This window comes from Delphinus delphis, chromosome 4 (genome assembly GCF_949987515.2).
Source record: "Delphinus delphis chromosome 4, mDelDel1.2, whole genome shotgun sequence".
In the NCBI taxonomy this organism is placed as follows: Eukaryota; Metazoa; Chordata; class Mammalia; order Artiodactyla; family Delphinidae; genus Delphinus; species Delphinus delphis.
In genome coordinates this window covers 48,765,491-48,790,803 of record NC_082686.1, presented here as the reverse complement: position 1 = coordinate 48,790,803, position 25,313 = coordinate 48,765,491, and the positions used below count along the sequence as shown (strand labels likewise).

At 37.8% G+C, this 25,313-nt stretch overlaps 1 protein-coding gene and 1 pseudogene across 8 annotated transcripts in view; one reads left to right on the top strand and one right to left on the bottom strand.

The window, feature by feature from the left end:
• The window catches only part of SENP7 (SUMO specific peptidase 7), a 153,597-nt gene that overhangs the window by 32,340 nt on the left and 95,944 nt on the right, over positions 1-25,313 (top strand). For 7 of the 8 annotated variants that reach the window (XM_060010567.1, XM_060010566.1, XM_060010570.1 and 4 more), the window contains one exon: positions 21,092-21,189. The exons of the other annotated variant lie outside the window; for it this stretch is intronic. In XM_060010567.1, the coding sequence (XP_059866550.1) occupies positions 21,092-21,189 (98 nt within the window). The remainder of the gene's footprint in view (positions 1-21,091; positions 21,190-25,313) is intronic. 8 annotated transcript variants of the gene reach the window in all.
• On the bottom strand, positions 8,923-9,366 carry LOC132424042 (large ribosomal subunit protein uL23 pseudogene; annotated as a pseudogene).

Here is a 25,313-nt window from a genome sequence, read left to right as displayed (position 1 = left end):
TATCTTCTCTTTGCCCGCTGTCCCTATTCCCACCCTGTTCCTGACAACCAATTTTCTGATTTCTATATCAGTAAGATAGTTTTGCCTATTCGTATAGTGTATACTCTTTTGTGTTTGCTTAGTTTTCTTTTGCTTAGTAAAACGTTGTTGAAACTCATTCCTGTTTTCTGTCTATCAGCAGTTGCTGTGAGGGGGGGGGGTACTCATTGTTGTGGTGCGTGGGCTTTTCATCATGGTGGCTTCTCTTGTTGGAGACTCTAGGCACGCGGGCTTCAGTAGTTGTGGCATGTGGGCTCAGTAGTTGTGGCTTGTGGGCTCTAGAGTGCAGGCTCAGTAGTTGTGGTGCCCGGACCAGGCTCGAACCCATGACCCCTGCATTGGCAGGAAGATTCTTAAGCACTGTGCCACCAGGAAAGCCCAGTTTGTTTCTTTTTACTGCTAAGTAATATTCTGTTATATGAGTATAACACAATTTATTAATCTAATTCTTCTGTTGATGGACTTTTGGGATTGTTTTTAATTGGTTTTAATTTGCTTTGCCCTGGTGACTAATGGTGTTAAAATATTTTCATATGTTGATTAGCTGTTGTATGTTTTCTTTTTTTGTGAAGTGTCTGTTCAAATTTTTTGCCCTTTTAAAAATATATTTTATTGGCAATTAATTTACATATAATTAACTTAATCCATTTTAAGTGTTCTCTGAATTTTGACAAAGGTATACATTTTTGCAGCCACCACCATTATAAAGGGGGGTGTGTGTGTGTGTGTGTGTGTGTGTGTGTGTGTGTGTGTGTATTTGTATTTATTTATCGTTTTTTTTCTTGGTGTACAGTCCTATGAGTTACAAGATCTGTATAGACTCATATGACTATCATCACAGTGAAGATACCATACAGTTCTATCACTCCAAAAAATTCCCTGGTGCTGTCCCCTTTGTAGTTACTCCCTATCCCCATCTCTAACCCATGGTAACATTGTTGTTTTCTCTACCTGTAGTTCTGTATTTTCCAGAATGTCACATGAATGCAATCATGGAGTATGTAATTTTTTAATGTTTTGAGAGTGGCTTTTTCATGTAGTATAATGCCATTGAGATTCATTGATGTTGTATATATCAATAGTTTGTTTAACCATTCCCACATTAACCACTGAAGGACATATGGGTTGTTTCCAGTTTTTGGCAGTTAGGAATAAAGATGCTATACATATTTGTATACAGGTCTTTTTTGTGAGCAGAAGTTTTTAAATTTCTCTAGGGAAAATACCTAGGAGTGGGATTCCTGAATCATATGTAAGTGTATGTTTAACTGCCAAACTGATTTCCAGAATACCATTTTACATTCCCACCAGCAATGTATGGGACTTCTGGATGCTCTGTAACTTTACCAATACTTGGTGCTGTCAGTTTGCTTATTTTTTAAAATAATAGACTTTTTTAGAGTTGTTTCAGGTTTACCAAAAAATTGAAGGGATAGTACAAACAGTACCCATATATTCATTCTGCCCTTCCCTATGCTCACACACAGTTTCCTTATTATTAACATCTTGCATTAATGTGGTACATTTGTTACAATTGGTGAGCCAAATACTGATACATTTTTTAAATATTGAGATGTAATTGACATGTAACACTGTATTAGTTTTAGGTGTACAACATGATGATATTTATTTATTTATTTATTTATTTATTTATTTTGGGGATCAAGCCATTTTATCTAGGGGCTTTGGAGGAAGGTTGAAAGGCTGGGAGGACAGTGAGATCTGATGTCGTTCTCCCAGCCGGGAGCTCCCCAGCTTCACCATCTCTGAAAGCCATAATGATTGATACATATTTAAATTGCAAGATTATTGCCACAGTAAGTTTAGTTAACATACATTACCATACATAGTTACAGTTTTTTTTTCTTATGATGAGACTTTTAAGATCTACTCTCTTAGCAGGTTTCAAATGTATAGTATAGTTTTGTTAACTAATTCGCCATGCTGTACATTATGTCCCCAGGACTTATAACTGGAAATTTGTACCTTTTGGCCACCTTCATTCATTTCCTCCAGCTCTCAACCCCTGCCTCTGGCAACCACAAATCTGTTCTCTGTATCAATGCATTAAGATTCAAAAAAAATTCCACATGTAAGTGAGATCGTACAGTATTTGTTTTTCTCTGTTTGACTTATTTCACGTAGTATAATGCCCTGACAGTCTACCCATGTTATTGCTAATGGCAAGATTTCCTTCTTTTTTTATGGTTGAATAACATTCCATTAAAGTGTGTGTGTGTGTATATATGTGTGTGTATATATATATGTACACATACCACATTTTGTTTATCCATTCATCCATTGATGGACACTTAGATTGTTTACACATCCTGGCTATTGTAAATAATATTGCAGTGAACATGGAGTTGTCGATAATTTTTTTTTCAGGTAGTGATTTTGTTTTCTAAGGAAAAATACCCAGAAGTGGAAATGGAATTGCTGAATCATGTGGTTTTTAAAAATTTTTTTTGAGGAACCTCCATAGTATTTTCCATAGTGTCTCTACCAGTTTACATTCCTGCAAGCAGTGCACAAGGGTTCCATTTTCTCCTCATCCTTTTTTTTCTTTTTAAATATTTATTTATTTGGCTGTGTCAGGTCTTAGTTGTGGCACGCGGGACCTTCTATTGCAGCACATGGGCTTCTCTATAGTTGTGGCGCTTGGGCTCTAGAGCACGCGGGCTCAGTAGTTGTAGCACGTGGGCTCTCTTGTGGCACACGGGCTCCAGAACCTGCGTGCTCATTAGTTGCGGTGCACAGGCTTAGCTGTCCTGCAGCATGTAAGATCTTAGCTCCCTGACCAGGGATTGAACCTGCGTCCCCTGCATTGGAAGGTGGATTCTTTTTTTTAAATAAATTTATAAATTTATATATTTATTTATTTATGGCTGCGTTGGGTCTTCATTGCTGCATGCGGGCTTTTTTCTCTAGTTGCGGCTAGCGGGGGCTACTCATTGTTGCAGTGGGCAAGTTTCTCATTGTGGTGGCTTCTATTGTTGCGGAGCATGGGCTCTAGGCACCCGGGCTGCAGTAGTTGTGGCTCATGGGCTCTAGAGTGCAGAGTCAGTAGTTGTGGCGCACGGGCTTAGTTGCTCTGCGGCATGTGGGATCTTCCTGGACCAGTGATTGAATCCGTGTCCCCTGCATTAGCAGGCGGATTCTTAACCACTGTGCAACCAGGGAAGTCCCAGAAGGTGGATTCTTAACCACTGGACCACCAGGGAAGTCCCTCTCCTCATCCTTGCATCCTCTTTTTGTCTTGTCTTTTTGATAATGGCCATTCTACCAGGTGTGAGGAGGTAGTTCATTGTGGTTTTGATTTGCATTTCCATGGTGTTTAGTGATGTTGAGCCCCTTTTCATGTACCTGTTGGCCATATGTATGTCTTCTTTGGAAAAATTTCTATTCAGATCTGTCGATTTTTAAATTAGATCTTTTGTTTTTGCTATTGAGTTGTATGAGTTCTTTATATATTTTGGATGTTAGCCTTCTATCAGTTATATGTTTCAGAAATAATTTCTCCAATTCTGTAGATTGGTTTTTCATATTGTTGATGGTTTCCTTTGCTGTGCAGACATTTTTAGGTTGATGTAGTCTCACTTGTTTATTTTGTTTTTATTGCCTTTGCCTAGGTGTCAAATCCAAAAAATCATTGTTAAGACACTGATATCAAGGAACTTACCCTTTATGTTATCTTTTAGGAGTTCTATAGTTTCAGGTTTTATGTTCAAGTCAGTCAGTTCATTTTGAATTGATTTTTGTGTATGGTGTAAGATAGTCATCCTGTTTCATTCTTTTGCATATGGTTGTTCAGTTTTCCCAGCATAATTTATTGAAGAGACTGTCTTTTCCCAACTGTATATTCTAGTGTTATTTATCATAAATTAATTGACCATATATGTGTAGATTTATTTCTGGGCTCTCTAGTCTGTTCAGTTGATCTATTTTTGTGTTTTTATGGCAGTACCATACTGTTTTGATTACTATAGCCTTGTAATGTAGTTTGAAATCAGGACGTGTGGTGTCTTCAGCTTTGTTCTTCTTAAGATTGCTTTGGCTATTCAGGGTCTTTTGTGGTTCCAAACAAATTTTAAGATTTTTTTTTCTATTTCTGTGAAAAATACTGTTGGAATGTTGATAGGGATTGCATGAATCTGTAAGTTGCTTTGGGTAGTACGGCCATTTTATCATTATTAATTCTTCCTGTCCATGAGTATGGCATATGTTGCCAATTATTTGTATCTCTTCAATTTCTTTCATCAGTGTCTTACAGTTTTCAGTGTATGGGTTGTTTATTCCTAGATATTTTATTCTTTTTACTGCAGTTGTAAATGGGACTGTTTTCTTAATTTCTCTTTCAGGTAGTTTATTGTAAGTGTGTAGAAATGCAATTGTTTTTTTGTCTGTTGATTTTGTATCCTGCAACTGTACTGAATTCGTTGATTAGTTGTAACAGTTTTTTTGGTGTGATCTTTAGGGTTTTCTATGTATGATATCTTGTCATCTGCAAATAGAGACAGTTTTACTTTTTTTCGAATTTGGATACTTTTTTATTTATTTTTCTTGCCTAATTGCTCTGGCTAGGACTTCTTGTACTCTGTTGAATAAAAGTGGTGAGTGTGGCCATCTTTGTTTTGTTCCTGATCTTAGAGGAAAAGCTTTCAGCTTTTTACTCTTGAGTATGACATGAGATGTGGGCCTGTTATACGTGTCCTGTCATACATAATTGAGGTACATTCCCTCTATACCTGCCTTGTTGAGAGTTTTTATGGTGAATGGATGTTGAATTTTGCCAAATGCTTTTTCTGCGTCTATTGATATGATGATATGATTTCATCATTCATTTGATGAATGTGATGTATCACATAGATTGATTTGTGGATGTTGAAGCATTTTTGCATACCTGGAATAAATCTGACTTGTTCATGATGTGTGAACCTTTTAATGTATTGTTGAATTTAGTTTGCTAATATTTTGTTGAGGATTTTTGCATCTGTGTTCATCAAGGATATTGGTTTTGGTATTAGGGTAATGATGGCCTCATAAAATGAGTTCAGGAGTGTTTCCTCCTCCTCTGTTTTTTGGAAGAGTTTGAGAAGGATTAGTAATAATTCTTCTCTAAATGTTTGGTAGGCTTCACCAGGGACTCCATCTGGTCCTGGACTTTTGTTTGTTGGGAGGTTTTTGATTACTGATTCAGTCTTGTTACTAGTAATTGTTCTGTTCGTATTTTCTCTTTCTTCATGATTCAGTCTTAGTAGGTTATGTTTCTAGAAATTTATTCATTTCTTATAGGTTGTCCAGTTTGTTGGCATATAATTCATAGTAGTCTCTTATGATCTTTTATAGTTCTGTGATCAGTAGTAATATCTCCTCTCTAATTTTTGATGTTTTTGTTTTGTGAGTTCTCTCTCCTTTTTGCTTGTTGTGCCTAGCTAAAGGCCATTTTTGGGTTATCTTTTCAAAAAACAGCTTAGTTTCATTGATCTTTCCTATTATCTCTTCACTCTCTAGTCACTTATTTCCACTCTGATTTATACTTTCATATGTTTTCTTGTAACTAATTAGTTCCTTTTTTGGCTTAAGGAAAACCCTTCAACATTTCATGTGTGGCAGGTCTAGTGGTGCTTCTCTGGAACTTTACCTTTTGCTTGTCTGGAGCTCTTTATCTCTCCTTCAGTCCTGGAGGACAACTTTGCTGGGTAGAGTGTCCTTGGTTGGCAGTTTTTTCTTCTTTCAGCACTTTGAATATATTGAGACACTCCCTTCTGGCCTGTAAAGTTTCTGCTGAAAAATCTGCTGATAGTCTTATGGGGGTTCCCTTGTATATAAGAAGTTGTTTTTTTCTCTTGTTACTTTTTAGATTGTCTCCTCGTCTTTAACGTTTTACAATTTAATTGTAATGTGCCTTGGTGTGGCTCTCTATAGATGCATCTAGTTTGGAACTTTCTGGGCTTCCTGACTGTGGATGTTGGTTTCCTTCCGCAGGTTAGGGAAATTTTCAACCAGTATTTCTTTTCCTTTTTTTCTTTTTTTTTTTAAAGAGTTTTATTAGCAACTAATCAAGATGCTTTTTTTTTTTTTTGCGGTATGCGGGCCTCTCCCATTGCGGAGCACAGGCTTCGGATGCGCGGGCTCAGCGACCGTGGCTCACGGGCCTAGCCGCTCCGTGGCATGTGGGATCTTCCCGGACCTGGGCACGAACCCGTGTTCCCTGCATCAGCAGGCGGACTCTCAACCACTGCGCCACCAGGGAAGCCCTCAACCAGTATTTCTTTAAATAAGTTTTCTACCCTCCCTTCTCTTTTTGGTACTCCTATTATGTGAATATTGTTCTCCTTTATGTTGTCTTATAAGTCCCTTAGTATATGCTCACTCTTTTTATTCTTTTTTTGATCCTTTGATTGGATGAATTCTACTGCCCTGTCTTTGAGTTCACTGATCCTTTCTTTCACGTCATCTAGTTTACTGTTGATCTTTCTATTGAATTTTTCAGTTCAATTATTAATATTCTTCAGTTCTGTGATTTGGTACTTTCTTATATTTTCTTTCTTTTTGTTGAAATTTTCATTTTGTTTATGCATTGGTCTTTTGACTTTGGTGAGCATCTTTATGACTAATTTTTTGAACTATTTATCAGGTAGATCACTTACTTCCAGTCAGTAAGGTGTTTTTTTCTGAGGTTTTATCTTGTTCTTTCATTTGTAATGTATTTTTCTGCTTTATTTTCCTTCATTCTCTGGTTAGTTTCCATGTATTAGATAAAACAGCCACCTCTCTCAGTCTTGAAAGACTGATCTTATATAGGACCTGAACCTTATCCTTTAATCCTGTCCTAACTCTCGGTTGTTTCTTAGACCTCTGTGATTGTCCAAGCAGTCTTCTTTGTTTATAGTGGCTTCCAGTAGTTGAGTGTGACAAGACCTGTCCGTATCCCAAGGGGGAGGATCTTAACACCTAGATGCAGGCTGATTGGAAGCCAGGCCCCCAGGCAGCAGCTTTTAAAGTACATAGCTAGGGACTTCCCTGGTGGCGCAGTAGTTAAGAATCCGCCTGCCAATGCAGGGGACACAGGTTCGAGCCCTGGTCCGGGAGGATCCCACATGCCGTGGAGCAACTAGGCCTGTGCACCACAACTCCTGAGCCTGCACTCTAGAGCCCGCGAGCCACAACTACTGAGCCCATGCTCCGCAACAAAGAGAAGCCACTGCAGTGAGAAGCCCATGCGCTGCAACAAGGAGAAGCCCCTCCTCGCTGCAACTAGAGAAAAAAGCCCGTGTGCAGCAACAAAGACCCAATGAAGCCAAAAAAAAAAAAAAAAAAAGTACACAGCTATACCTCTTTCAGAGTAGGACTGGCAGACAGGTGTTTCTGTTTGTTTGCTCTGTGCTGTAACCTGGGGGGATAGCTGGTTAAAAACTGTTCTGCTCTTAGGTTTAGTCCTGTGGGACCTACGAGCATATGCCCCATTGGCCACCAGAGCCAGGTGATTAAGGGATATCCCCTAGGCAGCAGCTGCAAAAAGTGGTGTGCAGTCTTGTGCATAAGCTCCTTTTTGGGAGATAAGGGCAACCTGGAGGTAGAGGGAGAGCTCAGAGATGGTGCCTACCTGCCTCTGTGGTCTCTGGAGAGTGTTGCAGTTGGACCTGGGGTGTGTATTAAATTAGAAGCCTGCCCTTCATACTGCAGATTTTGTGATAAACAAATAGGCCTCTTTTATAGAAAGACTGGGTGCATTTTAGTCTGCTGCCTCTATTCTGGGTCCTGGAGGGTTAGCCATGGTGAGTCCATGTGAGCCTTTTAAGAACTGTATCTTAGTATGCCAAAGCCTTATGGGTCTTATATTTAGATGCAAGTTCTGTTGCCTTTTAAAGCTAAATGTTTTGGGGGCCTATCTCCTTGGTGATAATCTTAAAAGTTGGGGTGCTAAATGTGGGGTGCAAACCCATTGCTCCTTAGGAAAAAGCTGGGAGTTGTGAGTTCCTTTCTGGCTGTGTTCTGATCTGCTGGGGATGGTGTTTATGGAGAGATTATGTCTCAGCCTCTCCTACCAGTTTTTTTTTTTTTTCCACTTTTGCGGTACGCGGGCCTCTCACTGCCATGGCCTCTCCCGTCGCGGAGCACAGGCTCCAGACGCGCAGTTTCAGCGGCCATGGCTCACGGGCCTAGCCGCTCCGCGGCATGTGGGATCCTCCTGGACCAGGGCACGAACCCGTGTCCCCTGCATCGGCAGGCAGACTCTCAACCACTGCACAACCAGGGAAGCCCTCTCCTACCAGTTTTGATGTGGGTTTTTTCTCATTTGTGTGATAAGAGTTGCTCAGCTAGTTTCTGGATTTCTTTCAGAGGGAGTTGTTCTGTATGTAGCTGTAGATTTGGTGTGTCCATGGGAGGAAGTGAATTCAGGACACTACCTACATCATCATTGTGAACTGGAACACCTCTGTTATATTATTGACTGAAGTCCGTAGTTTATATTAGGGTTCACTTTTTGTATAGTATATTCTATGTGTTTTGAGAATATGATGACATGTATCCACTATTACAGTGTAATTCAGAATAATTTCACTGTTCTAAAAATTTCTTGGGCTTCCCTGGTGGTGCAGTGGTTGAGAGTCCGCCTGCCGATGCAGGGGACACGGGTTCGTGCCCCGGTCCGGGAAGATCCCACATGCCGCGGAGTGGCTGGGCCCGTGAGCCATGGCTGCTGAGCCTGCGCGTCCGGAGCCTGTGCTCTGCAACGGGAGAGGCCACAACAGTGAGAGGCCCGCGTACTGCAAAAAAAAAAAAATTTCTTGTGCTCCACTGATCTTTTAATATCTCTATAGTTTTTTTATTTACAGTGAAAACTTTTATATTTTGAATTAGCTAGCTGGACTCAGTTTAGACGATCCCAATTCTGTTGGCTACTCCAATGCATCATAGTCAGGAGCCAGTAGAACATATGCCTTCTTCTTTCCATCAGGCCATGTCAATGTCAGAGCTTCTTCACAGCCTGTTTAATTTGGTGTTTGTTGGCCTTGCCATCCACAGTGAACACCAGTGTGTTGTTGTTTTCTGTTTTCTTTATGGCTGACTTGGTGGTGAGGGAGGACTTGATGATGGCATAGTGGTCAAACTTGTTTCTTCTAGGGGTGCTCTTCTGAGGACATTTGTGTTGCCTCTTGAGCTGCAGTGTTTTGGGCCGTTGGAAGGTGGGTGACATCCAGATCTTCTTTTTTTGTGGCTGTGGATGCCTTTCAACAGTACTTTCTTGGCCTTCAAAGCTTTTGCTTTTGCTTTTGCTTTGGGAGGTGCAGGAGCTTCTTTCTTTGCCTTTGGCGCCATCTGCGTGAAAAGCTCCATAGTTTTAAAAATTTATTTATTTATTTATTTTTGGCTGTGTTGGGTCTTCCTTGCTGCGCTCGGGCTTTCTTTTAGCTGTGGCGAGCGGGGGCTACTCTTCATTGTGGTGCGCGGGCTTCTCATTGTGGTGGCTTCTCTTGTGAGTATGGGCTCTAGGTGCACGGGCTTCAGTAGTTGTGGCTCACAGGCTCAGTAGTTGTGGCTCGTGGGCTGTAGAGCACAGGCTCAGTAGTTGTGGCGCATGGGCTTAGTTGCTCTGCGGCACGTGGGATCTTCCCGGACCCAGGCTCGAACCTGTGTCCCCTGCATTGGCAGGTGGATTCTTAATGACTGTGCCATCAGGGAAGTCCCCATATATATTTTTTTAAATCATATTGTCATATTCTTGGAATCATACAGCCTTTTCAGATTGGCTTCTTTCACTTAGCTGTATGCTTTTATGTTTATCAAAGTGTCTTTTTGTGGCTTGATAGCTCGGTTCTTTAAAAAAAATTTTTTTTTTTTTAGAAGGACTATTTTTTAGAGTAACTTTAGGTTCATAACAAAATTGAGCAGAAAATACAGACAGGTCCCATATATCCCCTGCCCCTACACATGCACAGACTCCCCCAATGTCATTTGTGTTTATTGCTGAATGATACTCCATTATGTGGGTGTACCACAGTTTCTTTATCATCTATTGAAAGACATCTTGGTTACTTTAAAGTTTTCATAATTATGAATAAAGCTGCACTAAACATTAATGTGCAGATTTTTGTGTGGACAGAAGTTTCCAGCTTATTTGGGTAAATACTAAGGAGTGTAGTTGCTAGATTGTTTGTTAAGAGTATGTTTAGTTTTGTTAGAAATTGCCAAAGCGTCTTCCAAAATGGTTGTACCATTTTGCATTTCCACCAGCAACTAATGAGATTTCCTGTTATTCCACATCCTGGCCAACATTTGGGGTAGTCAGTGTTTTGGGTTTTAGCCATTCTAATAGGTATGTAGTAGTATCTCTTTGTTTTACCTTGTAATTCCCTGATGACATGTTTTGGTGAGCTTCTTTTCATATGCATATTTGTCATCTGTGTATCTTCTTTGATGAAGTGTGTGTTCCCATTTTTGGCTCATTTTTTCTTTTTGGCTGTGCTGCATGGCTTGTGGGATCTTAGTTCCCCAACCAGGGATTGAACCCGGGCCCACAGCGGTGAAAGCATCGAGTCCTAACCAGTGGATCACCAGGGAATTCCCTCATTTTTTAAATTGTTTGTTTTCTTGTTTTTTAGTTTTAAGCGTTATTGTATATTTTGGGTACCAGTCCTTTATCACATATGTGTTTTGCAAAGAGTTTTTTCTAGTCTGTATCTTAACTTTTCATTCTTTTAACAGTATCTTTCACAGAGCAGTTTTAATTTTAATGAAGCCCAAATTTCAATTTTTCCTTCATGGATTGTGCTTTAGGTATTATATCTAAGGAGTAATTGTTCAACTGAAGGTCACCTAGATTATCTCTTATGTTATCTTTTAGGGATTTTATAGTTTTGCAATTTACATTTAGATCTGTGATCCATTTTCAGTTAATTTTTGTGAAAGGTATAAGATTTGTGTCTCTGTTTATTTCTTCATACACGAGTGGCCAGTTCTTTTAGTGTCATTTGTTGAAGATTAGCCTTTCTCCGTTGAATTGCCATTGTTCCTTTGTTAGAAATTAATTGATTACATTGTGTGGATCCTTTTCTCAGCTGTCTATTCTGTTCTGTTGATCTATTTGTCTGTTTTTTTGTCCATACCATGCTGTCTTGGTTACTGTAGCTTTATAGTAAGTCTTTAAGGTGGGAGTATCAGTTCTCTGAACTTGTTCTTTAATATTGTATTGGCTATTCTGGGTCTTTCATCTTTCTATTTAAAATTTCAAATCAGTCTGTCGAAATCCACAAAATAACTTGCTGTGATACTGATTGGAATTGTGGTGATTCTGTAGATCAAGTTGGGAAGAACTGACATCTTGACAGTATTGAGTCTTCCTTTTCATGTTCATGGAATATCTATTTATTTAGATCTTTGATATCTTTCATTGGAATTTTATAGTTCTTTTCATATAGATTTTACACATTTTTAAAGATTTGTACATAAGTATTTAATTTTTTCAGTGCTAATGTAAGTGGTATTGTGTTTTTAATTTCAAATTCTAATAGTTCTTTACCTTCATGTAAGAAAGCAATTAATTTTTGTATATTCATCTTATCCTGCACTGTTGCTATAATTGCTTATTAGTTCAAGGAAGTTTTTTCTTTTTTCTTTTTTTTCAAATTCATCTCTGGGATTTCCTACATAGACAATTATGTCATCTCAAATAAAGGTTTTATTTTTTCCTTCCCAATCTGTATCCCTTTTATTTCCTTTTCTTGTCTCATTGCATTATCTAGGACTTCCTGTATGAGGTTGAATAGGAGTGATGAGAGGGAGCATTCTTGCTTGTTCTCAATCTTAGCGTCAAAGCATATGGTTTCTCGCCATTAAGTATGATGTTGGCTGTAGGTTTGTTGTAGATATTCTTAATCAAATTAAAAATATTCCCCTCTATTCCTAGTTTTCTGAGAGTTAAAAAAAATCATAAATGGCTTTTGGGTTTTGTCAGATGCTTTTTCCACATCTATTGATATGACCATTTCATATTTCTTCTTTGGCTTGTTGACATTAATGGATTTTTCAAATGCCTAACCATCATTGCTTATTTGAAATAAGTCTCACTTGTTTATGATATATGATTCTTTTTATACTTTGTTGGATTTGATTCTGTTGAGAATATTTTCACCTATGTTCATAAGAGATATTGTGTAGTTTTCTTTTTTTGTAATGTATTTTTCTGGTTTTGGTATTAAGGCTGGCCTCGGGACTTCCCTGTTGGTCTGGTGGTTAAGAATCTACCTTCCAGTGCAGGGGATGTGGTTTTGATCCCTGGTCAGGGAACTAGATCCTGCATGCCGTGGGGCAAGTAAGCCCGTGCGCTGCAACTACTGAGCCCGTGCGCTCTAGAGCCAGTGTGCCACAACTAGAGAGCCCATGCACCACAACTACTGAGCCTGCACACTCTGGAGCCCGAGCGCCACAACTAGAGAGAAGCCTGCGTGCCGTAACGAAGAACCCGTGCGCTGCAACCAAGGATTCCACATGCCAACAACAAAGATCCTGCATGCTGCAACTAAGACCTGATGCAGCCAAATAAATAAATAAATAAACAAAAGGAAAAATAGAAAGGCTGGCCTCATAAGATGAGTTTGGAAGTGTTCCTCTACTTCTATTTTGTGAAAGAAATTATAGAGAATTTGTATAATTGATTCCTTAAATGTTTGGTAGAATTCACTGATGAACCAAACTGGGCCTAGTCCTTTCTGTTTTGGAAGGTATTAAATATTGATTCAATTGATTCAATATCTTTAATGGTTATGGGCCTATTCAGATTACATAAGTTTTGATCAATTGTATCTTTCAAGGTATTCGTCCATTTTCATCTAAGTTTTCACATTTGTGGGCATTGAGTTGTTCATAGCATTTCTGTATTATTTCTATATAATGTCCATTGGACCAGTACTGATTGCCCCTCTTTCATTTTTGATATTAGTAATCTGTCTCTTCTGTTTTTTTTCTTAGTTAACCTGGGTAGAGGTTATCAATTTTATTGATTTTTTTCAAAGAACCAACCTTTGATTTGGTTGATTTTCTCTGTTGATTTCTTGTTTTCAATTTCATTAATTTTTTTTCAATTTCATTGATTTCTGCTCTTTTATTTATTTATTTCTTTTCTTCTGCTTACTTTGGAATAAATTTGCCCTTCTTTTTTTAATTTCCAAAGCTGGAAGTTTGCATTATTGATTTTAGAATTGTCTCCTTTTTTAATACATGCATTCAGTGCTATAAATTTCCCTCTAAGCATGTGCGCTTGAGAAGAATGTGTATTCTTCTGTTTTAGATGAAGTATTCTATAAATGTTAATTAGATTTAGTTGACTGATGGTGTTTTTCAGTTCAGTTATTTCATTACTGATTTCCTTACTGATTTTCTGCCTGCTGGATCTGTTTCTGATAGAGGGATGTTGAAGTAGATATGTCTATTTGTCCTTGTATCAATATTTCTATCAGTTTTTGCCTTATGTATTTTGGTGTTGGGCATATATACATTAAGGATTATTATGGTTTTTTGGCAAATTGACCCCTCTATCATTATGTAACATTCCTCTTTATCCCTGTATCCCCAAATTTGATACTGTTTTTTCCTCTGAAATCTCAGTCTGAAATTAATATAGCTACTCTGTCTTTTGATCTCTTAGAATGGTGTATCTTTCTTCATCCCTTTACTTTTAATCTGTTTGTGTCTTTATATTTAAAGTGAGTTTATTGTATACAATGTAGAGTAGGGTCTTTTTTCTTTTTTGAATCATAGATTGATTTGATTTTCAAATATTAAACCACTGTTCTGTCCTAGAATAAGCCCTAATTAGTCATGCTGTATTATTCTTTTTATATATTGCTGGTTTTGATCTGCTGATTTTTGTTGAGTATTTTTGTCTGTACTTATCAGGGATATTGGTCTTTAGTTTTCTTGTACTCTCATTATATTGGTTTGGTATCAGTATAATGTTTGCTTTATAGATTGAATTGGGAATTGTTTATTTCTAGTTAATGGAATAGGTTGTGTAGAATTCACTTTATTTTCTTCTTAAATGTTCATTTGAATGTCTGTGAAAACTCTAGGAAATCCCTGCTAGAATGAGAGCTTCAAAATTAGGTAACTAAATGATTTGATCCTGTAGGGTAGGGGGTTAGTGGAAGGGGAGGGTGGCAGATGTGTTTATAAAAGGGTAGCAGAAAGGATCTTTACGACACAACTGTTCTATATCTTGAGTTTGGTTGTAGTCACAGAGATGAGCACATGTGATAAAATCGCCTAGGACTAAATGCATGCATACAAAGACACACACACAAGTATGTGCATGTAAAACAGGTGAAATCTTAATAAGGTCGTGGATTGTTTCAATGTCACTTTCCTGGTGATGATATTGCTGTGCAGTTGTGCAAGGCGTTACCATCAGGGAAAACTTGTTGAAGAGAATACAGGATTCCCCAGATAGCCTCTCTCCCTGCACCTCACCAATTTATCCAGCTGTTCAGTAGATGTTGGTTACCAAATAATTTCAGCTTATGTTTTCTGATAAGTGTTTTCACTGTTGACATTACATGTTGCTAATTTGGAAATTAGATGAAGAGTCAATAGAATTGAAATTCTGATATAAAAGTTAAATCCTGACCAATAATCTCAATTGGTTGGAAAGTCATCATCCATCTTTATTACAGTAGGCTGTGACATGGATAAGTAGTTGTAAGCAAAGCTGATATTTTCTTCAGGTTGCAGATTTGGTTCATTTTTAGTATGTAAGGAAGTACTCAGTTGAGACTGTGAACACTGCACCACTTAGAATGGGTATAGAGTTGATTTGTCCAAGAAAAATTTTAGTCAAGTTCCTATCGAACATTTGTTTTTAATTATCATAGTATTTTATTTTGATGCCCCTGCTAGAATGAGAGCTTCAAAATCAGGCAACTAAATGATTTGGTCTTGTCTCTAAGCAAAGTCTTTTATTCTTCTATAAGTTTTTTCATATTTAAATTACAACTGTTCATACTATTTCAGCCTTCCTATTTGTGATCAGATAGCTTTCAAAATATGTATATGAATAAATTCTCATTCATAATGAGATTGTGGGAGAATTCTTTGTTATCTGATTTTTTTTTCAGAGATAGCATGTATATAGGTTCATAGACTAAGTGAAAAATTGTATCTCTGAAAAATACAGATTATTATCCAGGCTGCAATTCTAATCCAACTTTGGAAAGAAAAAACATTCTAGTGTGATATTAAATATAAGAAACAATTTATCAAAGTCTAAGTGCATTTTTGTTTTCCTTTGATAATGTCTGTGGATACACTCCAGATTACCCTTGGCTGTGGTAGGATTGGAGATGGGCATTGAAACATCTTACTGTTATTTAGAGTTAATAAAAGTTTAATCAATTCCCCTCCTCTCCTATTAAAGATACCTTCATTTTGTCTCATTGTGTTCGTTTCATTTTTTGTAATAGTTTAAAACTTCTCATTCTTTTCCCCCCTCTTTGGTGGGAATTATGTTTCTTTTCTGTACAGAATATGAGACTCAAAGACTAGTACTCATCATTTTGCAAATATAGGTAAAACCTAATTACAACGTTATTAGTAGGGTAGAAAAAAATTTGGAAACAAAAAATGTGAAAGCTGCATTTACTGTGAGATTAGTGAAACAGTTGTGGAAAACTAGTTAACCAGTAGTTCTGAGAGTCTAGCTTGTGAGCTAAATTATTCCCAGTCCTGGTTGCAGTTTGATGTAAACAAATAATGTAATTCATTGTGAGAACTGTTATCAGTAATAGAGGTATGTAAAATAGTGTTAGAGCAGAGATACTGATTTACTTTTCTAGAGAGTGAGGAAGGCTTCATAGGTGGTGTTGATCTGGGACTTAATGGACAAGGAGAATTGGGGAGGGCAAAGCACATTCTAGTAAGAGGAAACATGTACAGAAAGATGTCAAAGGATCTGAATGGCATGCACTTTCAGGGAACTACATATAGTTTAGTGTTGTCGGAATAGAAGATTCATGGGAAGCAGAAGTGAGAAAGATAACTCAGTTCTTTTTTTTTTTTTTCTCCTTAGGTAGTGGGGAATACTTAGGAATTTAAGCAAGAGAATGACATCAGATTTGCATTTTTGAAAGATTTAACTTTCTTGACAGAGTGGCTGCTGGACTGGGGGGGAGAAGAGACCATTTTCAGGGAATCCCATTAGGAGAACATTGCAAGAGTCCAGGTCAGAAGTAAGAGGCAGAACTAAGACAGTGATACTGAAAATGGAGGAAAAATGTATTTTTAATCTAGTTATATTGATACATTTACATTTTGTAGTGAAATGGGGGTGACAATGTGTTTAAGTTGATATCTTGATAGGAAGGATTTCCGAGAATTTGTGTAATTTAGAATTACAGCATTGGAAGGAGCATAGGCTTTTATGTCAGGCAGACTTGGGTTAACTGGTGAAGTTTATTCTCTGAGCTTCACTTCCCACTTATAAAGTGATGAGTTTTATACCATGTAGGGCTGTGGTGATAATGAGATAATAATGCCTGGAGAATAAAAATGACAGTTTATTGAGGGCTATCATGGTTAAGACAGTGTTTTATTTTGTTTTTCATTACTTAAATTTTTTTTTTTACTTTTAAAAATGTATTTCTAATTATGGTAAAACACACATAGCATAAAATTTATCATCTTAACCATTTTTAATGGTACAGTTCACTGGCATTTAGTATATTCGCATTGTTGTGCAACCATCGCCACCGTCTATCTCCAGAATTCTTTACATCTTGCAAAACCACGACACTTTACCCATTAAACAATAACTCTCCATTTCCCCCTCTCCCATCCCCTGGCAACCAAAATTCTACTGTTTTCTATCTCTCTGAACTCTAGATACTTCCTATAACTTGAATCATAGAGTATTTGTCTTTTTGTTACTGGCTTATTTCACTTAACCTAATGTCATTGCGTTGGGAAAAACGCATCTTCCTCCCATGTTTCTCCTTTACTCTCATACTACTATCATTTTCACAACACTTCTCACACCAGATGTTTGTGGGTTTTCCCCCACCAAGCAAGCCTCTGGGACATGAGCTGGGTGTCGTACAATTTATCTCAATTCTGACACTATCTACCTGGAGATGGTTTCAGATCTCACAGGTTGTGGGCTCAGTCCCAAGACTGCTCCCACCCCACTTCAGATGCCAATCACAATTCCAGGTTGTCACCTGTGCTTCTGACCAGCTGGCTATAAATCTGAGATTCCCATGACTCTCTCCTCAGGTTTGATTAATTTATGCTAGAGCAGTTCACAGAACACAGAGAAACACTTATTTACATTTACCAGTTTATTTAAGGACATGATAAAGGATACAGATGAACAGCCAAATGAATAGATACATAGGGCAAGGTCTGGTAGGGTCCTGAGTGCAGGAGCTTCTGTCCCTGTGGAGTTGGGGTGTGTCACCTTCCGGGTATATGGATGTGTTTAGCAACCTCAAAGCTCTTTGAACCTCATATAATATTTTTGAGATTGTAATGGAGATTTGCTCACATAGGCATGACCGATAATTAATTCTGTTTCCAGTCCTTCTCCCCTCTCTAGAGAATGGTGGGGCAAAGATGAGAATTCCAAGCTTGTAATATTGGCTTGGTCTTTCTGGTGACTAGCCCCTATCCAGGAGCCATCTAGGATCTCACCCAGAGTCGCTTCATTAATACAAAAGGCAAATCTATCACCCAGGAAATTGTGAGGGTTTTAGGAGCCCTGTGTCAGGGATTGGGGTTAAAAACCAGATATTATAGCAAAAGATGCTCCTATCACCAAGGGAATTACAAGGGTTTTAGGAGCTCTGTGTAGGAACTGGGGCCAGAGACCAATATAAATATTTTTTATAATCTCATAGTTGTCAAAGTTCATGACTAATTTTTTGAACTATTTATCAGGTAGATCACTTATTTCCAGTCAGTAAGGTGTTTTTTTCTGAGGTTTTATCTTGTTCTTTCATTTGTAATGTATTTTTCTGCTTTATTTTCCTTCATTCTCTGGTTAGTTTCCATGTATTAGCGTGTTGTAGCGTGCGTCAGAATTTCCTTACTTTTTAAGGCTGAGTAATATTTCATTGTATGTATATGACACATTTCATTATTATTGGTGTTATTATTGATGGGACACTTGAGTTGTTTCCACCTTGTAGCTATTGTGAAAAATGCTGCTATGAACATAGGTGTACAAATATCTCTTTGAGGAAGACAGTATATTTTAGCTCTAGTTGATTTACATTGTTGTGTTAGTTTCAGGTGTACAGAAAAGTGATTCAGTTATACATATGTATACATATTCTTTTCCATTATGGTTTATTACAGGATATTGAATATAGTTGTCTGTGCTATACAGTAGGACCCTGTTGTTTATTTTATATGTATTAGTTTGTTTCTGCTAATCCCAAACTCCTAATTTATCCCTCCTCTACCCCCTTTCCTCTTTGGTAACCATAAGTTTGTTTTCTATATCTCTGAGTCTGTTTCTGTTTCATAAATAAGTTCATTTGTGTCATATTTTAGATTCCACATATAAATGATATCATATGGTATTTGTCTTTCTCTTTCTGACTTACTTCACTTAATATAATCTCTGGGTATATCCATGTTGCTGCAAATGGCATTATTCTTTTTCATGGCTGAGTAATATTCCTCTCTCTCTCTCTCTCTCTCTCTCTCTCTCTCTCTCTCTCTCTCTCCCTCCCTCTCTCTCTCTCTCTCTATATATATATACACACACACACACACACACACACACACACACACACACACACACACACACATCTTCTTTATCCATTCATCTGTCAATAGACATTTAGGTTGCTTCCATGTCTTCTTGGCCATTGTAAATAGTGTTGCTGTGAACATTGGAGTGCATGTATGTTTTTGAATTACAGTTTTCTCTGGATATATGCCCAGGAGAGGGATTGCTAATCATATGGCAACTCTGTTTTTAGTTTTTTAAGGAACCTTCATAGTGTTATCCATAGTGGCCACACCAATTTACATTCCCACCAATAGTGTTAAGAGGGTTCCCTTTTCTCCACACCCTCTCCAGCATTTGTTATTTGTAGACTACTTAAAAAAATAATTTATTTTTTTTGGCTGTGTTGGGACTTCGTTGCTGCATGTGGGCTTTCTCTAGTTGCGGCGAGCGGGGCTGCTCTTTGTTGTGGTGCTTTTTGGCCATTTGTATGTCTTCTTTGGAGAAATGTCTATTTAGGAAGGAAGACAGTATTTTAAACTTATATAATCATCATATATCCTTGTGAGATAGTAACCATTATTACGTAAGGAAACTAACGCATAGAGAAGATAAGTAATTTATTTGCCCAGATTCACACTGTTTCTCTTTTTAAAAATAAATAAATAAATAAATTTATTTATTTATGGTTGTATTGGGTCTTCGTTGTTGCATGCGGGCTTTCTAGTTGCGGTGAGCTGGGGCTGCTCTTCATTGAGGTGTGCGAGCTTCTCATTGCGGTGGCTTCTCTTGTTGCGGAGCACAGGCTCTAGGCACGTGGGCTTCAGTATTTGTGGCTCACAGGCTCTACAGCACAGGCTCCGTAGTTGTGGTGCATGGGCTTAGTTGTTCTGCGGCATGTGGGATCTTCCTGGACCAGGGCTCGAACCCGTGTCCCCTGCATTGGCAGGCGGATTCTTAACCACTGCGCCACCAGGGAAGTCCCCACACTGTTTATATATATATATATTTAAAAAAATTTTAATTTTGGCTGCATTGGGTCTCTGCTGCGTGCAGGCTTTGTCTAGATGTGATGAGCGGGGGCTACTCTTTGTTGTGATGTGTGGGCTTCTCATTGCAGTGGCTTCTTTTGTTGTGGAGCACAGGTTCTAGTTACATGGACTTTAGTAGTTGCAGCATGAGGGCTCAGTAGTTGGGGTGTGCAGGCTCTAGGACGTGTGGGCTTCAGTAGTTGTGTGTGTGGGCTCAGTAGTTGTGGCTCGCAGGCTCTAGAGTGCAGGCTCAGTAGTTGTGGCTCATGGGCTTAGTTGCTCTGTGGCATGTGGGATCTTCCCAGACCAGGTATTGAACCTGTGTTCCCTGCATTGGCAGGCGGATTCTTCCATTGCGCCACCAGGGAAGTCCTGTTTCTATATTAACTAAATCAACTTTAACTTTGTTTGTAGTTGGATTAAATCTAAACACTGTTAGTAAGATATCTGACTCTTCCCTAAACTTTTTCCATGCAGCAGTTCATAGGGAATCAGTTGTAATCCCTTCCAATTGTTTATAAATGCAGTTATTTCAGAATCACAGACTCTGTTTAACTTGGCATGTAATTATTTTTATTTCCTTTAAACACATTCACCATTTTTCGTAGTGATGTAAGCTTTTGAGTCTTAAAATGTCTATTTCCTGACTAAAATTACCTTTACATTTTAAAATGTCTTTCTTCTTTTTCTTTTCTTTTCTTTTTTTTTTTTGCGGTACGCGGGCCTGTCTCACTGTTGTGGCCTTTCCCGTTGCGGAGCACAGGCTCCGGGTGCGCAGGCTCAGCGGCCATGGCTCATGGGCCCAGCCGCTCCGCGGCACGTGGGATCTTCCCGGACCGGGGCACAAACCCGTGTCCCTTGCATTGGCAGGCAGACTCTCAACCACTGCACCACCAGGGGAGCCCTCTTTTTCTTTTTTTAACGAATTAAGTCCAGACCCTTTATTTATTTATTTATCTATTTATTTATGTTTTGGCTGCGTGGCATGTGGGATCTTAGTTCCCCAGCCAGGGATTGAACCTGCACTACTTGCAGTGGAATGTAGAGTCTTAACCACTGGACCGCCAGGGAAGTCCATAAATGTCTTTCTTCTGTAATTTATTGGACTTTTATATCCTCATTAGCAAAAGATGCCAGGTGTTTTGTAGATTGCAGTTTTCCCCCTCTGTGAACTGTTATGACTTTGGCTGTTTATCTTGAATTTCTAAATAAAAAGAAAATTTAAGTGCCTCTTAATTGTCATATTGCTATATTTATTATTGAAATTCCAAATTCCATTTTTTTTCCTTAGTGGAAAAGGAGCCTAAGAAATAAGGTCCTCTCTGTAGACCATAAAAGTAAAAAAGGTGTACGTGGGCGTCCTGTCACTTCTAAGACATCAGCAGAAAGGTAAGATATATGTATGTGTGTGATATAGGATGGGCTTATACTATGTATAGTGTGACCATGAATGATTCATTTAACCTTTTTGGTTCTCAAATTTGCACAACTTTTAAAATACAGTGATTGAGTTCAGTGACCTCTACTGTTCCTTCTAAGCTCTTTCTGTGATTCTAATTCATCTTAACTCCTTGTTTTTGTGTGTTTGTAACATCTTGAAAGCTTTAGCTAATAAAGCAAGAGTTACATATAGACTCGTTAAGATGCTGGATTCATCTTTTGTCCTCCATTTAGCAACTCTGGTCTTAAAGTCATAGTATTAATGAATAATGGATATGCTGGAATTAAATATCTATGGGATTCAAATTACAATTATTACCAGCAGGAAATCGGAGCTAAATTTTAGTATTGGACATCAGTAAATGCTTAAAAAGTTGTTATTTTGCAAAAGGGTATTATCTGTTTTAGAATAGTGAATGAATAAAAAGTGACAGTAACAAAGTTAAAAATTACAGTTATTGGGAGTTTGCACAAATGAGAAGACTAATTGGAGTTTTCTTTTTATAAGTTTATTTATTTTTTATTTTATTTTTGGCTGCATTGGGTCTTTGCCGCTGTGCATGGGCTTTCTCTAGTTGCAGTGAGCAGGGGCTACTCTTTGTTGCGGTGTGTGGTCTTCTCGTTGCAGAGCACAGGCTCTAGGCACGCGGGCTTCAGTAGTTGCAGCACATGGGCTCAGTAGTTGTGGCTCGTGGGCTCTAGAGCACAGGCAGTAGTTATGGCACACGGGCTTAGTTGCTCTGCGGCATGTGGGATCTTCCCAGACCAGGGCTCGAACCCGTGTCCCCTGCATTTGACAGGCGGATTCTTAACCACTGTGCCACCAGGGAAGTCCTAATTGGAATTCTTGATTTTATGTCAGAGCACTCTGTAAGCTGTTTAGTCTGAATTCTCACCTTTCAAGTGAATTGTCCTTAGGAAATAAGCATATTGGTGACTCCATATCCTTATCAATACTTATTTTCCGTCCCTCCTTCCCTTCCTTCCTTCTTTCCATAGTTGTCCTAGTGGGTGTGAAACGATAATCTCATCGTGGTTTTGGTACATATTTCCTAATGACATTGAGTGTCTTTTTATATGCCTGTTGGTCATTTGTATATCTTCTTTGGAGAAATGTCTGTTTAGATCCTTTTAAAAATTGTTTAAAAATTGTGGTGTTTATCTTTTTATTGTTGAGTTGTAAGAGTTCTTTATATATTCTGGATACAGGTCCTTATTAGATATGTGATTTGGAAATATTTTCTCTCACTCAGCTTTTCACTTTCTTGATGGTGTCCTTTGAAGCACGAAAGTTTTTTTCACTTTGATCAAATCCCATTTATCTGTTTTTCTTTTGTTGTTGTGCTTTTGTTGTCATATCTAAGGAACTATTGCCTAATCTGAGGTCATGATGATTTACTCTTGTGTTTTCGTCTAAGGGTTTTATAGTTCTAGCTCTTAGATTTAGGTATTTTATCCATTTTGAATTAATTTTGGGTATGGCATGAGATAGGCATCCAAATTTATATTTTTGTTTGTGAATATGCAGTTGTCCCAGCAACATTTGTTGAAGAGGTACGAATTTTTCTTGGTACCTTTGTTGAAAATCAGTTGACATTAATGTAAGTGTTTATTTCTGGATTTGGAATTCTAGTCCATTGATGTATATGTCTGTTTTTATGTCAGTACCGCTGTGTGCTGTACACTGTATTATTGCAACTTGGTGGTAAGTTTTGAAATTGGGAAATGTGAGTCTTCCAACTTCATAATATTTTTCAAGATTTTTAAAAAAAAATTTTCTGGCTGCACTGTGCAGCATGCAGGATGTTAGTTCCCCGACCAGGGATCAAATCCATGCCGCCTGCAGTGGAAGCATGGAGTCTTAACCACTGGACTGCCAGGGAAGTCCCTTTTCAAGATTGTTTTGGTTGTTCTGGGTTCCTTGCATTTTCAACTGAGTTTTAGAATCAGTTGGTCATTTTGAGCAAAACAGCCAACAAGGATTTTGATGGAGGATGTGTTGAATCTGTAGACCAATTTGGGGAGTATTGCTGTCTTAACAAATTAAATCTTCTGATTCATGAATATATCTTTCCATTTATTTAGGTCTTATTCAATTTCTTTCAACAGTGTTTTGTAACTTTCAGTGTGTCTTGGACATTTATTGTTAAATTTATTCCCAAGTATTTTCTTTTTGATGCTGTTGTGAATGGAAGTATTATCTTAATTTTAGTTTTAGATGGTTCATTACTAGTGTGTAGAAATCCCATTTATTTATATATGTTGACCCTGATTTATATATCGTGACCCTGTTTGTCCTGTTCTAGAAATTTTTAGTAGATTGCTTGGAATTTTGTATATACAAGATCATGTCATCTGCAAACAAAGATGGCTTTACTGCTTCCTTTTCAGCTGGAGGCCTTTAATTTTTTCCCCTTGCCTAATTGTCCTGGCTAGAATGTACAATGTATAATGGAAGTGGTGAGAGTGGAAATCTTTGTTTTGTTCCCACTATCAGAGGGAAAGCATTCAGTATTTCACCATTAAGTATGATGTTAGTTATAGGTTTTTTATAGATGCCCTGCTATGGTTTGAATGTTTGTACAATATCTCCCCAAAATTCATATGTTGAAATCCTAATGCCCAATGTGATGGTGTTTGGAGGCGGGGCCATTGAGGGGGGTGCTTAAGTCATGAGGGTGGAGCCCTCATGAACGGGATTAGTGCTCTTTTTATAAAAGAGACCTCACAGAGCTTCCTGGTGCCTTCTACCACGTGAGGACACTGTGAGGAGTCTGCAGTCTGCAACCCAGAAGAGGGCCTTCACCAGAGCCTGACCATGTTGGCCAGCACCCTGATCTTGGACTTCCCAGCCTCCAGAACCGTGAGAAATAAATGTTTGTTGTTTATAAGCTGCTGAGTCTGTGATATCTTGTTATAGCCTGAACAGACTAAGACATGCCCTTTTTCATGTTGAGGAAGTTCCCTTCTGTTCTTAATTTGTGGGAGGCTTTTTATGATGAATGTGTGTTGGATTTTGTCAAATGCTTTTCCTGCATTTATATCATGTAATTTGTATCCTTTATTAATATAATGTATTACATAAATTGATTTTTAGATTTTAAACCAACTTTGCATTCCTGGGATAAATGTCACTTGATTCTGATTTATGATCCCATTTATATGTTACTGGTTTCAGTTTGCTAGGATTTTATTGAGGATATCTATGTTTGTATTCAGAAGGGAAAATAACTTGCTGTTTTCTTATGTTGTCTTTGTCTGGCTTTGGAATGAGGCTAATAATAGCCTTGTAGAATGAGGTGAAAAGTGTTGTCTCTTCCTTTGTTTTCCGGAAGAGGTTTTGAAGGATTGGTATTAATTCTTGTTTAAATGTTTGATAAAATTCACCAGTGAATCCATCTGGTCATTCATTGGTGGTGTGTGTGTGTGTGTGTTTGTATGTGTGTGTGTATCTGTGAAGTTTTCCAGTTAGAAATTCAGATTTTTCCTTGTTATAAGTCTGTTGAGATTTTCTATTTTTTTTTTTTTATGAGTCTGTTTTGGTAGCTTCTGTTTTTCTAGGAATTTGTATATTTTATTTATCTAATTTGTTGCCATACATTTGTTCATAGTATTCTATTATACTGTTTAAAATTTCTGTAATACTGTTAGTGATGACCCGTCTTTCATTCCTTATTTTAGTAATTTGAGTGTTTTCTTTCTTTTCTTTTTTTGTTCAGTCTACCTAGATACTTGTAAATTTTGTTGATCTTTTCAAGGAACCAACTTTTGGTTTCATCAGTATTCTCCTTAGGTTTTCTATATTCTATTTCATTTAGTTTCACTGTAATCTTATTTTTTATTTCTTCTCTTTGTTTTGGACATAGTTTGTGCTTCTTTTTCTAATTTCTTAAGGTACATGGTTAGGTTATTGATTTGAGATGTCTTCTTTTCTAGTATAGGTGTTTAGTTTTAAATTTTATTCTAAGCACTGCGTTAGCTGCACCTCATAAATTTTGGTATGTTGTGATTTTTTATTCATTAAGCTCAAAAGTATTTTCTAATTTCTGGTATGATTGATTCACTTCTTTTGA